The sequence below is a fragment of the Leucopleurus acutus genome (genome assembly GCF_964270905.1).
Source record: "Leucopleurus acutus genome assembly, chromosome: 3".
NCBI lineage: Eukaryota > Metazoa > Chordata > Mammalia > Artiodactyla > Delphinidae > Leucopleurus > Leucopleurus acutus.
This window is the reverse complement of record NC_139145.1, coordinates 12,396,213-12,410,494: the sequence shown is the minus strand read 5'-3', so window position 1 is coordinate 12,410,494 and position 14,282 is coordinate 12,396,213. Positions and strand designations below refer to the sequence as shown.

At 51.5% G+C, this 14,282-nt stretch overlaps 1 protein-coding gene across 1 annotated transcript; it reads left to right on the top strand.

Annotated features, from left to right (window-relative positions):
- The first annotated feature begins 6,903 nt into the window (after positions 1-6,903).
- PGLS (6-phosphogluconolactonase) lies at positions 6,904-12,534 on the top strand. The gene is made up of 5 exons (XM_082835383.1): positions 6,904-7,218; positions 10,516-10,623; positions 11,081-11,182; positions 11,483-11,623; positions 12,184-12,534. The coding sequence occupies exons 1-5, from the start codon at positions 6,931-6,933 to the stop codon at positions 12,319-12,321; spliced, it is 777 nt and encodes a 258-aa protein (XP_082691509.1). The 5' UTR covers positions 6,904-6,930; the 3' UTR covers positions 12,322-12,534.
- The last annotated feature ends 1,748 nt before the right edge of the window (positions 12,535-14,282 follow it).

Here is a 14,282-nt window from a genome sequence, read left to right as displayed (position 1 = left end):
ACTTCCTATCCCTGGTGGGTCTCCCTTGCCTTGCCTGCCCTTCCTGATACCCCAGAAACTTCTGGAACTGACTGTGACCACTTGGATGTTTCCCCTGCCCAGATGTCCCTGTCAGGCGTCTCCACGGAGCTTCTGCTGGAGGGGCCCTGAAGATGGCTCTGGGTGGCTGCCCAGCCCACTGCTCAGACGCTCACCCTGGCAGAGGCCTCTTGGGGATCCTACCTGGTGTGGCTGCTGGAGGGACACACGGGAGTGGCAGCAGTGGAGTTGGGAGAAGCCTCCAGGCCAGGGGTGACGTCTGAGATGGCCTCTTGGGCCTCAGGCGTTCCAGCCTATTGAACATCCCGCTAGCCTTGCTGGTGACAGCTCGGACCCTGGGTTGGTGACATCCTGAGACAACCCTGCCAGGATGGCTCGGACATCCCCATCAGCTTCGTCGATGGCTCAGCCTGGACACCCACCGTTGGGGCCTGCCACCCAAACTGCCCCTCTGTCCCTGCCTCCGGCAGCACCGTCCCGCACCTAGAACATAAAGGCCAGTAGCAGGTGACCCCATGCTGTTTTGCACGGGCCTTTCTAAGCACTGAGATTTTGTTTCCTAGCTGAATTTAAGAAATAAACCTGCAGAGTGTCTGGTGCCTGATGGGAACTCAGTCACTCACCGTTTGTCCCCACGTGGCCCAGAACCCTGTCAGTTTTAGGCCTCTCACCGGGGAACACACAGTCACCAGACATGAGCAAAACACACTCAGCCTTTACTTACAGCTCCTGTTGCCTCTTCTCCAACCTGCAAGGCTTCAGCGGTCTGGGGATGGGGGGCGGGGGGGGGGCACATGGGTTAGCGTTCTTGCCACCTCCCTGCAGCCTCCGGGTCCTCCCATAGCCCCGTGCTGACCTTGGTGGTCCCGGGAGAGGGACAGCCTATCTGCCTTGGGTTCCGGCAGGTGCACAGGATGGCCGGGGACAGAGGGTGTGTCCTGGCATGTCCGGCTGCCCCAGGAAGGGAGCCCCTCTGTGTGTGGGGTCAGCACGTAAGGCCATAGCTCTGGGCGAGAACCACTGAGCCTGCAAGGGTAGCTGCCTGAGATGGGATTTGAACCCAGGACATTGAGCTCCAGAGTTCATACTCTCAGCTCCCACCATCAGCTGTCCCCCCTCCAGAATTATAATGTCTGTCTCGTCTCCATTTCAAGGGACAGAGGAAGAAAGTCTTATGACAACGGAGCATTTGCTAGCAGGGAGCACCCAGGGGGCGACCCTGGGGTTGGATGGGGGGTGGATGAGTCCTTGGCCAGCTCAAAGATGGATGAACCATTGATGTGTGGAGCTGGTCCTTGGCTGCCCACACTGCAAAGAGGGGGATGTAAGGTATAGCCTCTGAGATGCCCAGTGAGGGTGGGAGAAGGATCTGGTGCTGGTGGGGATGGAGCTTCCCTGGTGTGTTGATAAGCAAGTGTATTCTGGGTAACATCCCTTCAGACATCCAACCACCTCCAAAGGTATCATCATGGTCCCCGTTGTACCGATGAGGAAACTGAAGGCACAGGGAGGGGAATGAACTCATTGTCAGGGGCTCTGGTGAGAAACTGGCCCAGTGGGGACCTTTCTCATTGCAAAGCCTGTGACGCTAGTTTCAGCAGTGTAAGAAGTTCTCTCCAGACCAGCAAGAAAATAATCCTGATGTCTCTTAGGATCAGGGTCTGCGTTTGTTTGCTTTTTAATAGGGGACTTCCCTGGTGGCGTAATGGTTAAGAATCTGCCTACCAATGCAGGCAACACGGGTTCAATCCCTGGTTCGGGAAGATCCCACATGCCGCAGAGCAACTAAGCCCGTGCGCCACAACTACTGAGGCTGCGCTCTAGAGCCCGTGCTCCGCAGCAAGAGACGCCACCACAATGAGAAGCCTGTGCACCGCAATGAAGGGTAGCCACGGCTCGCTGCAACTAGAGAAAGCCCGAGCGCAGCAACGAAGACCCAACGCAGCCAAAAATAAATAAACTTATTAAAAATAATAAAATTAATAGATTTTACTTATTAGGGCAGTTTTAGGTTTACAGGAAAATGAGTGGAAAATACAGAGTTCCCATATACCCTCTCACCTCTGCGCCACTGTTTGCGCTATAATTAACATCTGGCATTAGTGGGCTACATTTGTCACACTTGATGAGCTAATGTAGATACGTTATTATTAAGCCAAGTCCGCAGTTTACATTAGGGCTCGCTTTGTTATACATTCTGTGGGTTTCAACAATTGCATAAAGACATGCATCCACTGTTACAGTATCACAAAGAATAGTTTCTCTTGCCCTAAAATTCCCATGTTCCATCTCTTCATTCCTCCTACCCCAACCCCTGATCTTTTTACTGTCTCCACAGTTTTGCCTTTTCCAGAGTGTCATGGACTTGGAATCACACGATGTGTAACCTTTTCAGACTGGCTTCTCAGCAAGATGCATTTGATGTTCCTCTATGCCTTCTCGTGGCTTGATAGCTCTGTATTTTTTATACCAAATGAGAAGCTCTGTGACTTGCCCCCGGGACCCTCGGTAAATCAGGAAGAGAGCTAGGATCCGAAGGTGCTGTGCCCTGAGCCTCTCCTTTTTGGAGGGGCCCTGGAAGGATGTGCACAGAGGGGATGTCTTTATTTGTGATGTGGGAAGAAAAACGCCCCAGCCTGGCGTTGGCAAGTACACTGTGAGAGGCAGGGGCTGAGAAGTGCATGAAGGACCAGGAAGGAGCAGCAGCTGCCCGAGAGGGCACATGGAGGAGGAGAGTTGAGGGCCAAGAGCTTCCTGAGGACGGGCGGCTGCAGGCTGAATCCCTGCCCCACACCCCTTGAGGGTCTCCATCACTCTGGGGAAGATTCCAGGCTCTGGCTAGCACTGTCATCCTGCAGGCATTTTTCCTTGTACCGCAGATGGTTGTTTCCAGCCTGTGTCTGGCCTCAGTGCCTTTGCTCCTGCTGTCTCATGTGCCTGAATCACTGGTTTATTTTTTAAGTGAGCTATTATTCATATACCATAAAATGCACCCTCTTAAAATGTGCAACTTAGGGCTTCCCTGGTGGCGCAGTGGTTAGGAGTCTGCCTGCCAATGCAGGGGATGTAGGTTCGAGTCCTGGTCGGGGAGGATCCCACATGCTGCGGAGCAGCAGAGCCCATGCGCCGCAACCACTGAAGCCCGTGCTCCACAACTACTGAAGCCCGCGTGCCTGAAGCCTGTGCTCCACAACAGGAGAAGCGACCGCACTGAGAAGCCCGCGTACCGCAACGAAGAGTAGCCCCCGCTGGCAGCAACTAGAGAAAGCCCACGCACAGCAATGAAGACCTAATGCAGCCAAAAATAAAAATAAGATGAAATAAATTTAAAATATAATAAAAATAAAAAAACATGTAAAATGTGCAACTTAGTGGCTTCTAGTATATTCACAAGGTTATACAACTGTCCCCTCTGTCTAGTTCCAGAATATTTTCATCACCCCAAAAGGAGATCTCATGTCCCTTAGAAGTCACTCCCTGTTCCCCTTCCCCAGCCTCTGGCAAGTACTACTTTCTGTCTCTACGGATATGTTTTAGACATTCCATAGAAATGAAATCATATATGTGGCCTTTGGCGTCTCACTTATTTCACTCAATATGTTTTTAAGATTCATCCAAGTTGTAGCTCATTCCTTTTTATGGCCAAACAATATACCATTGTAAAGAGAGACCACATTTTGTTTAACCATTCAGCAGGTGATGGACACTGAGTTATTTCCACTTTTTGGCTATCGTGAGTAATGCTGCTGTGACCATTCACACAAATGTTTTTTGTGCGAACGTGTCTTGAATTCTCTTGGGTATAAACCTAGGTGTGGAAGTGCTAGGTCACACGGTAACTCTATGTTTAATCTTTTGAGGAACTGCCAGACTGTTTTCCAAAGTGACTGCATCATTTTATATCCCCACCAGCAGCAGTGTGTGAGTTTCCAATTTCCCACACCCTAATCAGCCTACTTGTTTCATTATTGTAGTCATTCTAGTAGGTATGAAGTGATATCTCATTGTAGTTTTATTTTATTTTATTTATTTATTTTTTTTTTTTTGCGGTACGCGGGCCTCTCACTGTTGTGGCCTCTCTCGTTGCGGAGCACAGGCTCTGGACGCGCAGGCTCAGCGGCCATGGCTCACGGGCCCAGCCGCTCCGCGGCATGTGGGATCTTCCCACTCAACCACTGCACCATCAGGGAAGCCCCTCATTGTAGTTTTGATTTGCATCTCCCTGAGGGCTAATAAACAGGACATCTTTTCATGTGCTTATTGGCCATTTGTATACCTTCTTTGGAGAAGTGTCTATTCGGACCCTTTGCCCAATTTTTAACTCGGTTGTCTATTTGGAGTTGTAAGAGTTCTTAATATATTCTGTATGCTAAACCCTTATAAGATATATGATTTGCAAATTTCTCCCATCCCATGGGTTGTCTTTTCACTCTTTTGGTAGTATCCTTTGAAACACAGAAGGTTTTCTTTTTTTTTTTTTTTTTTTTTGCGGTACTTGGGCCTCTCACTGTTGTGGCCTCTCCCGTTGCGGAGCACAGGCTCCGGACGCGCAGGCTCAGTGGCCATGGCTCACGGGCCCAGCTGCTCTGAAGCATGTGGGATCTTCCCGGACCGGGGCACGAACCCGCGTCCCCTGCATCGGCAGGCGGACTCTCAACCACTGCGCCACCAGGGAAGTCCCAAGGTTTTCATTTTTATGAAGTCCAGTTTATGTATTTGTCTTTTGTTGCTCGTGCTTTTGGAATCATTGTCTAACCCAAGGACAGAAAGGTTTTTTGCATTTGTTTTCTTCTAAGAATTTTTTAGTTTTAGCTCTGATATTCAGGTCTTTGACCCATTTAAATTTTTTGTATATGGCAGGAGGTATGGATCTGTATTCGTTTTCTACTGCTGCTGTAACAAATCACCACCAATTTAATGGCTTAAAATAATGCCACTTATAGCTTTGAAGGTGAGAAGTCAGAAATGGATCTTACTTGACTAAAATCAAGGTTTGGCAGGGCTGCATTCCTTCTGGAGCTTCTGAGAGAATCCATTTCCTTGCCTTGTGCAGCATTTAGATACCACCAATATTCCTTGGCTCGTGGCCTCTTCCTCCATCTTCAAAGCCAGCAACAGTGGGTTGAGTCTTTTTCATGCTGTCAATTCTCTGGTCCTCCTTCTTTTATTTTTAGTGACCTCTGTGAGTACATTATGCTCATCCAGGTAATCTCTTTTAAGGACAGCTGATTAGCAACCTAATTCCATCTGCAACCTTAATTCCCCCCTGCCAAGTAACCTAACATATTCACAGGTTTCGGGAATTACAGTGTGGACACCTTAGGGGGGGGGGGACCATCATTCTGCCTACTACAAGGTTCAACTTCATTCCTTTTTTAAAAAAATATATTTTCTTTTTTGCCTGCACCATGCAGCATGTGGGATCTTAGTTCCCCGACCAGGGATCGAACCCATGCCCCCGCGTTGGGAGCAGGGTCTTAACCACTGGACCGCCAGGGAAGTCCCTCAACTTCATTTCTTTTGCATGTGACTGTCTAACTGTCACACCATTTGTTGAAAAGACTATTCTTTTCCCATTGAATGGTTCTGGCACCCTTGTTGAAGATCCACTGACCAAAGACATACAGTTTGTTGTTGCTGTTTTCCATCTCAGTTCTATTCTATTGCTATATATGTCTATCCTTATGTCAATACCACACTGTTTGGTCACTGTAGCTTGTAGTAAGTTTGAAATCAAGAAGTGTTAGTCCTCCAACTTAGTTCTTTTTCCAGATTGGTTGGCTATTCGGGGTCCTTGCAATTCCATGTGAATTTTGGGGTCAGCTTGTCAATATCTACAAAAAAGCTCTCAGAATTTTGATAGGGATCGCATTGTATCTATAGACTAATTGGCTGAGTGTTGCTATCTTAACAATATGAAATCTTCCAACCCATGAACATCGGATGTTTTTCCATTGACTTAGATCATCTTTCAACTTTTTTCAGCTAAGTTTTATAGTTTTCAGTGTACAAGTCTTGCACCTCTTTTGCTAAACTTATTAAGCATTTTATTCTTGTTGATGCTACTGTAAATGGAATTGTTTTCTTGCTACTTCTTTTAAAGAGGCACTACCTATGCAAATCTCATTGCACTTACTACACTCTCCTGAACTCTCTGCTTCTGAGACGTGGTCCAGGTGCCTTGACCCACCAGGCCTCCTGCCCCTTCCAGTCCTCCCTGCCCATGTTATTTCCTGAATATTCTATCTTATCAGCCAAGGCCCATTTGCCTCAGTCTGGTAGCTTCTCCAGGCAAGAGCCAAGGGTGGAGGACTCTCTGAGTCCTCAGAGAGACACAGAGGTCTCCAGAGAGAATATGCAGGAGAAATTCAACAAGTGTATTTTCAGCCCCTACACTGTGCCATAATTCAGGGGGCCTTGGCGGATTCGGTGAACATAACAAATATCCTTGTCCTCATCAAATCTATATTTTAATTAAAGAGAGAGACGACAAATACCAGCAAGACAAACATAAGTTCGGGAATGCAAAGTCCACCAAAATGCGCCCTCCTCCAGGAAATCGCCTCCCTCCACCCGACCCCAGGTCCCGCTCTTCCCGAACCTGGAAGCTTTGAGCTCCCTTCTCTGGCCCCGCCCTGATACCGGGAGGTTGAGCGCAACTGCACCTGCTCCGCCTGCCGCAGCCCAGGAAAGAGTTCGATGAGCGCGCAAAGAATCAATGAGCGCCGCCGGACCGGCTGCCCCACCCCGCCGGGATTTCACTCGTGGGACTGCGCATGTGCTACAAGCAGCCGCCCAAAGGCACCGAGAGCTGTGTACCAGGACCAGGCTTCGCGCAGGCGCACTGGCGGCTGCCGGGAGGGCTTCCGCCTCCCTGCTGCCGCCGTCGCCATGGCCGCGCCGGCCCCCGGCCTCATCTCGGTCTTCTCGAGCTCGCAAGAGCTGGGCGCGTCGCTGGCACAACTGGTGGCGCAGCAGGCAGCGTGCTGCCTGGCGGGGGCCCGCGCCCGCTTCACGCTCGGCCTGTCAGGCGGCAGCCTCGTCTCGATGTTGGCCCGCGAGCTGCCCACCGCCGCTGCCCCCGCCGGGCCCGCCAGCCTCGCGCGCTGGACGCTGGGCTTCTGCGACGAGCGGCTCGTGCCCTTCGAGCACGCCGAGAGCACGTACGGCCTCTACCGGGTGAGAGCTACGGGGGCCGCCGGGGGTCACGTCGAGAGGGCCGCACCCATTGCCTGAACCCGGCTACGGGGGCCACCGGGGGTCACTTCGAGAAGGCCGCGCCCACCGCCTGAACCAGGCTACGGGGGTATTGCAGGGTCACACCGTGCCCTCTGCCTCTATCTGGACTGGATCCGGGAATGGTCTGCTGGGTGCCCTGAGGTCCCATCTGGGCTGCACCTCCACTGCCACCCGGGTGGAAAGTGGGGACCTTGAAGCCTCTCTTGATGCTTTATCCGGTAGCCAGGTAGAGGGAATGGCATGGGCAAAGGCGTGGAGGTGAAACAGAGTGGTCCGTTCCAGGGACCTAGAGAAGGTCAGGCGCCGCAGGCTCATAGCGTGCAAAGGCAGTTAGGGAAGAGCCAGCTAGGAGGGATCTGGTGTGGAACCTGGGCCTCAGATTCCCCGTCTGTAACCTGGACGAGTTCTCGGTGGTCTCCACACAGCTTGTGGCGCTGATGACTCCGTGACTGGTTATCTTTGGCCTGGGGCCCCAGACTCCTATAGAATCAGGGGACCCCCTGCCCACCGTTTTACAAGCAGGAAAACTGAGGCTTGGAGGATCTTTGGTCTGAGCTGGGTGCCTACGCCTCGCCCCCAGCCCCCCGCGTCTCAGTCAACTCTTCTTGCCATGGATGGAGGAGGAAAACCCACCCAGGGAAGTGTGGGAGGTGCAGGTTTGGCCAGAAGCCTCAGGTCGCTCAGGTCCTGGATGTGTTAAGTTCTCTTCACAAAGAAGCTTGAGGTGATGGGTTTTTGTTTGTTTTATTTGTTTTGGTAATAAGCAGGAAGGTTTACTGATTACCAAGCGCTTTATCCATCATCTCATCATCTCATGAAACCCCACAATAGCCTATGAGGCGGGGGCTGTTAGTACCTCCATTTCATAGATGGAGAAACTGAGGCCAAAAGAGGAGAGTCACCTGGTAACCAGTGAGGGAGCCGGGGTATGAACCTGCCTGGCCCAGCCCCCCAGATAGCACCTGGGACCCATAGCAGGGACAGGGGCCACCTTTAAGTCTGCTTTCCTGTGTGTCTTCCCCCAGAGCCTAATTTAAAAGTGCCAGGGAAGAGGGGGGAGCGTCTTTCAGCCAGGATGGTGGGCACTGGGGGGCTCTGAGGAGGTGACGTTTGGGCTGTGACCAGAAGGTGTGAGGAGCCCGCCAGTGGGGAGCTGGGACAGAGGGTAGAGTAGAGGCAAAAGCTGTGCGGTGGGAACAAACGTGGGGCGAGGATTTGCTTCTGCCAGTTTCCCCATGAGGGGAATCATATTAGTTCCCTGGGCCTGCCGTAACAAAGTACCGCCAAATGGGTAGCTTAAAACAACAGGCGTTGATTCACAGTTCTAGAGGCCAGAAGTCCAAAATCAAGGTGTTTTCAGCAGAGCTATGCTCCCTCCAAAGGCTCTAGGGGAGGAGGCTTCCTTGCCTCTTGCAGTTTCTGGTGGCTCCAGGCGTTTCTTGACTTGTGGCTGCATCACTCCAACCTCTACCTCTGTTTCTACATCATCTTCTCTGATTTTCTCTTTGTGTCCTCCTCTTATAAGGACAGCAGTCATTGGATTTAGGGCCCATCCTAATGCACTGACTTCATCTTAACTAATGACAACTGCAAAGACCCTCTTTCTAAATAACTGAGGTTCTGGGTAGACATGAATTTGGGGGGCCACTAAGCGACCTGGTACAGGGGTACAGAGGTATTCCTCTCCTTGAGGATAGACCCCGGCCACCTTGGGGCTCTCTAAGCATGAATGGCTCACCCTGTTCTATGGGCCTCCTGCTGTCCAGGCTGGGAGGATTAGCTGGGGCCACGTTCCCGGTGATGGTTCCTCAGCACCTACAAAGTGTTTAGAGAGAGCCCACCCGATCAACCAGCAGTTCCACTTCCAGGAACCTGCCCAACCGATGCCCAGCCTTGGGCTCCCTGGAAGCCCAAACTGAGGAGGAGGGAATGGCTCTGACCCTGTGGGGGAGGGCAGCTAAGGAGGGGACTCAGGTGACAGAAATGGGGCACCCGTACTCCATCCGGCTTTGCTCAGTACAATCCCCAAGGGTGTGTATAGATGGGGACCTTGGACAAAGCAGGTCTTTCCAAGGATGGATCTGATCGTGCCCCTCCCCAGCTCACACACCCTCCTTGGCTCCCCATTACCCTCAACACAGAGCCCACACTCAGGCCAGCATTCAGGGGGGTCAGCGCCATAAGGTCTGGCGGGTTTGTCCCATGTCCCTGCCGCCTTCCCCCACTGCTCCAAAAACTGTATTGTTTACCTGCTTTTACTCTGTGGTTCAGCTCAGCATTGCCTCAGCTGAGCTAGTCCCTGCCTAAAAGGAGGCACCGAGGTGGGGGTTGCCAGCATCCATCCCAGGGCAGATCCAAGGCCCTGGGGCTCATCTCCATGGGCGAGGGCTAGAGCCCTCTGCCTTGCGGGAGGCCTGATTCCAGGTGCTTCTGCATTAAACCCACGCATACTAGGTTGGGGTGCCTGCTATGTGCTGGGCACGCTCACCCCGTAGTGGCAGCCCAGAAGACAAATCAGTGCTTTTCACAATTATATGTCATGCCACCAGGCAGCACTACGGGGGAGGTGCAGGCAGGGGTGGCTGCTCAGACGAGGCAGCTTGAGGGATGTGTAAGTTTCCCAGGCAGAGTCAGCAGCTGGTGTACCCACTGAGGCAGGAAGGTCAGCAGGGCCTCGTGGAGGGCAGAGAGGAGCTAGGTTTTATCCTGAAGGCCAAAGGACCCTGGGGGTTTGTTTGTTTGTTTGTTTACTTTTATTGGAGTCTAATTGCTTTACAGTGTTGTGTTAGTTTCCGCTGCACAGCAAAGTGAATCAGCTCTAAGTACACATATATCCCCTCTTTTTTAGATTTCCTTCCCATTTAGGTCACCACAGAGCACTGAGTTCCCTGTGCTATACAGTAGGTTCTCATTAGTTATCTATTTTATACATAGTAGCGTGTATGTGTCAATCCCAATCTCCCAATTCATCCCACACCCCCCTTTCCCCACCCTGGGGGTTTAGAAACAGGGCTGTGGTATGGCCAAACAGGTGCAGGCTGGAGCCAGGAGGCCCCCAAGCACCATGGACTTGAAAGACCCCTGGCAGAATGCCACTGGGATCCTCACTCACACGGGAAGTGGGTATAATGACAGTCATGTCCTCACCTGGAGGATCCAGGTAGTCATAGGTGCAGGTCCCATGCCACCACAAACTGTGTGTTTCTGTTGGTGACACTGTGCCTCCGTCTGCTGCAGACCCACCTGCTCTCCAGGCTGCCGATCCCCGACAGCCAGGTGATCACTGTTAACCCCGAGCTGCCCGTGGAGGAGGCAGCTGAGGACTATGCCAAGAAGCTGAGACAGGTGAGTCCCTCGGAGTAGCTGCAGCAAGACCTCATCCATCCGATGGCCTCTCCCAGAGTGCCAGAGCCGCCCTGCTGGGGGCACTGTGTGCTCAGCACTGGCAGAAATTCTCCCTGGGGGCAGTCAGCAGACCCAGCCTCACCCTGCAGAGCCCCCTTTGAGGATCCCCCCTCTGAGAGGCCACAGCCCTGCCCTGGGGGACCCCAAAGGTGGCCTGGTCTCTGACACCCTGGTAGTGGGCCTGGGTCTTCAAATCTTGGGGACAGTTGTATACCCACACTGTCAGCCAGGTGGACAGTGAAATGTGGAACCTTGTAGATTAGAGTTCCTTTTTTTGCAGGTGAGGCTGAGCATTTCTCACTGGGTTACAGCGACCTGTTTTTCTGACAACTGTTTCTTTGTGTCCTCTGCGCCCTTCCCTCACAACTTCTTGGGACTGTCTTCTTTCCTCACCCAGGCATTCCAAGGGGACTCCATCCCGGTTTTCGACCTGCTGATTCTGGGTGTGGGTCCCGATGGCCACACCTGCTCACTCTTCCCAGACCACCCCCTCCTGCAGGTGAGCACACCCACGAGGCCCTGCTCATGTCTGAGCCCCAGCCTCTGCCATCTGGGGCTTCCAGAGTGCTGGAAGGTGCCTACAGCGTGGTGTGAGTCAGCCTCTGCCAACAGGCATGCCCGCTGGGCTTGACCCTTCTGAGCCTCAGTTCACCCACCTTAAAACAGGAACCTTAAATCAAGTACCACAGGATTAGTAGGGCGGGATGGAACGATGGATGGACAGTGCTTGGCATGTGTGAGTACTCAAGAGGTCAAGTGACATTGTCCTCCTGTCTCTACCTTGGGCCTCCCTCCCCAGGAGCGGGAGAAGATTGTGGCCCCCATCAGCGACTCCCCGAAGCCACCTCCACAGCGCGTGACCCTCACACTTCCCGTGCTGAATGCAGCTCGAACTATCATCTTTGTGGCAACTGGAGAAGGCAAGGCAGCTGTTCTGAAGGTAACAGCTGAGGGCCCCCTTCCCAAGAAGGTTGTAGGCATAGAATATGGCCCTAGACACCACTGTGCTGAAAGCACCAGATCCCAGGATATTTCAATAATTCTTGGGTTGAAGGGGAGATGAAAACTGCAAATACAGGCTAGTTAGGAGTTAACAATTATGAAATGAAATGGATGAGATGAGGCCAAAACTGCTCAGAGGTAAATTCGTAGCACTTAATGCATATACATATATATTTAATTGTTAAATAAAAAACAATTGAAATAAAGAAATCAAGCACTTTAGAAAGCTGCTTTTGCCCTGTAACAGCAGAGCTGAGTAGTTGCAACAGAGACGGGGTGTGATCTGCAGAGCCGCAATAGTGACTCTCTGGTCTTTGTAGAAGAGGTGTGCTGACCCCCATATTAAAGAGTCACATGATAAAAAGGAAGAGACCCCATCCCTCCTGATTGCTTGAAGCTAGGACATCCGGGATGGGCGATATCACCTCTTGAGGGTAGGAGAGGTCCAAGGGTGCTGGGGTGTGGGCAGGGCCCCATGCTCCTGCCCTCTCCACACAGCGCATTTTGGAGGACAAGGAGGAAAACCCGCTCCCCGCCGCCCTGGTCCAGCCCCGCACTGGGAAACTTTGCTGGTTCCTGGACGAGGCAGCAGCCCGACTCCTGACCGTGCCCTTCGAGAAGCATTCCACTTTGTAACTGGTGCCGAGATGCTACAGCTGGGACCACGCACAACCCGAGTGGGCCGGGATCTTCCCAGTCTGGGCCCCACTGCCAGCCCACTGCAGGCTTCATTTTAGAAAAGCTGAGTGGTGCCACTGGAAGCCGATAGGGTCTGGCCACCAGCCCTGTCCAGGGGCTCAGCCCATGGGCCGTGGCTCTGGGTGACTCAGTTATTAAAAGGAACATCTCTTTGAAGTCTCCGCTGTCTCGTGGTCCTTGGTGGGCAGTGGGACTGTTGGTCCCCGGGTGGAGGGCCTGACCTGCAGCCCTCATCCCAGCACGTGGAGGGCAGGGAAGGGCCCCCTGGATGAGTGTCCTGGGGCTGCCATAGCGGAGTACCACAAACCAGGTGGCTTCGAACAACTGAAATTTATTGTCTCACAGTTCATGAGTCCAGGAGTCTAAAATCAAGGTGTCAGGAAGGTTACATCCTTCTGGAGGCTCTGCAGGAGAATCTATCCCAGGTCTCTCTCCTGGTAGCTGCAGGCAATTCTTGGCCTTCCTTAGCTTGTAGACACATCACTCATCTCTGCCTCTGTTGTCACATGGCCTTCTCTTTGTGTGTTTCTCTGTGTCCTGTCCTCCTTTTTTTTTTTTGTCTGTTCTTTTGTTTGGTTTCTTGGCCATGCCACTCGACTTGCAGGATCTCAGTTCCCAGAGCAGGGATTGAACCGGGGCCACGGCAGTGGAAGCCCAGAATCCTAACCACCAGGCCACCAGGGAGCTCCCTCTTGTCCTCTTCTTTTTTTTTTATAGATAAGATTTTTAAAAATATTTACTTTATTTATTATCATTTATCTTTGGCTGCATTAGGTCTTCGTTGCTGCGCATGGGCTTTCTCTAGTTGTGGCGAGCGGGGCCTACTCTTTGTTGGGGTGTGTGGGCTTCTCATTGCAGTGGCTTCTCTTTTTGCGGAGCATGGGCTATAGGCATGCAGGCTTCAGTAGTTGTGGTGCGCAGGCTCAGTAGTTGTGGCTTGCGGGCTTAGTTACTCTGCGGCATCTGGGATCTTCCTGGACCAGGGCTCGAACCCGTGTCCCCCTGCATTGGCAGGCGGATTCTTAACCACTGCGCCACCAGGGAAGCCCTCCCTCCTGTCCTCTTCTAATAAGGACACCTGTCATTGGATATAGGCTGAGCTCATCTCAAGATCCTTAACTCATTTTGTCTGTAAAGATGTCTATTCCAGATAAGAGCACATTCTGAGGTTCCAGGGGTTAGGATGTGGACATATTCTTTTTTATAAACTGTGTTAAAATACACATAAAATTTACCATCCTAACCATTTTTAAGTATACAGTTCAGTGGTATTAAATACATTTACAGTTTTAAGCAGCCATTACCATCATCCGTCCCCATAACTCTTTTCATCTTGTAAATCTGAAACTCTGTACTTATTAAACACTAACTCCCCACGCTCCCCTCTCCCCGTCCCTGGCAACCACCATACTATTTTCTGTCTCTATGATTTTCACTACTATTAAGTGCCTCGTGTAATTGGGATCATACAGTATTTGCCTTTTTGTGACGGGCTTATTTCACTCTGCATAATGTCCTCCAGGTTCATCCATGTTGTAGCGTGTGTGAACTTCCTTCCTCTTTAAGATATGATGTACCACATTTTACTTATCCACTCACCGGTCAGTGGACACTTGGGTTGCTTCTGTGTTTTAGCTATTGTAAATAATGCTGCTGTGAACACGGGTGGATGAATATCTCTTCGAGAGCCTACTTTCAGTTCTTTTGGATATACGTCCAGAAGTGGAATTGCTGGGTCATAACGCATATGGTAGTTCTATTTTTAATTTTTGGAGGAGCCTCCGTAATGTTTTCCACAGCAGTTGTATCATTTTACATTCCCATCAACAGTGCCCAAGGGTTCCAATTCCTCCTTATCCTTGCTAACACTTGTTTTCTGTTTTTCGTTTGTTTGTTTT

What these genes read in the sequence shown, in the direction of transcription:
- PGLS (XM_082835383.1), top strand. Translation starts at nt 6,931, where the DNA reads ATGGCCGCGCCGGCCCCCGGCCTCATCTCGGTCTTCTCGAGCTCGCAA. An exon ending in GCACGTACGGCCTCTACCGG is followed by an intron (nt 7,219 to 10,515) that starts GTGAGAGCTACG and finishes CGTCTGCTGCAG; the next exon opens with ACCCACCTGCTCTCCAGGCT. An exon ending in CAGACCACCCCCTCCTGCAG is followed by an intron (nt 11,183 to 11,482) that starts GTGAGCACACCC and finishes CTCCCTCCCCAG; the next exon opens with GAGCGGGAGAAGATTGTGGC.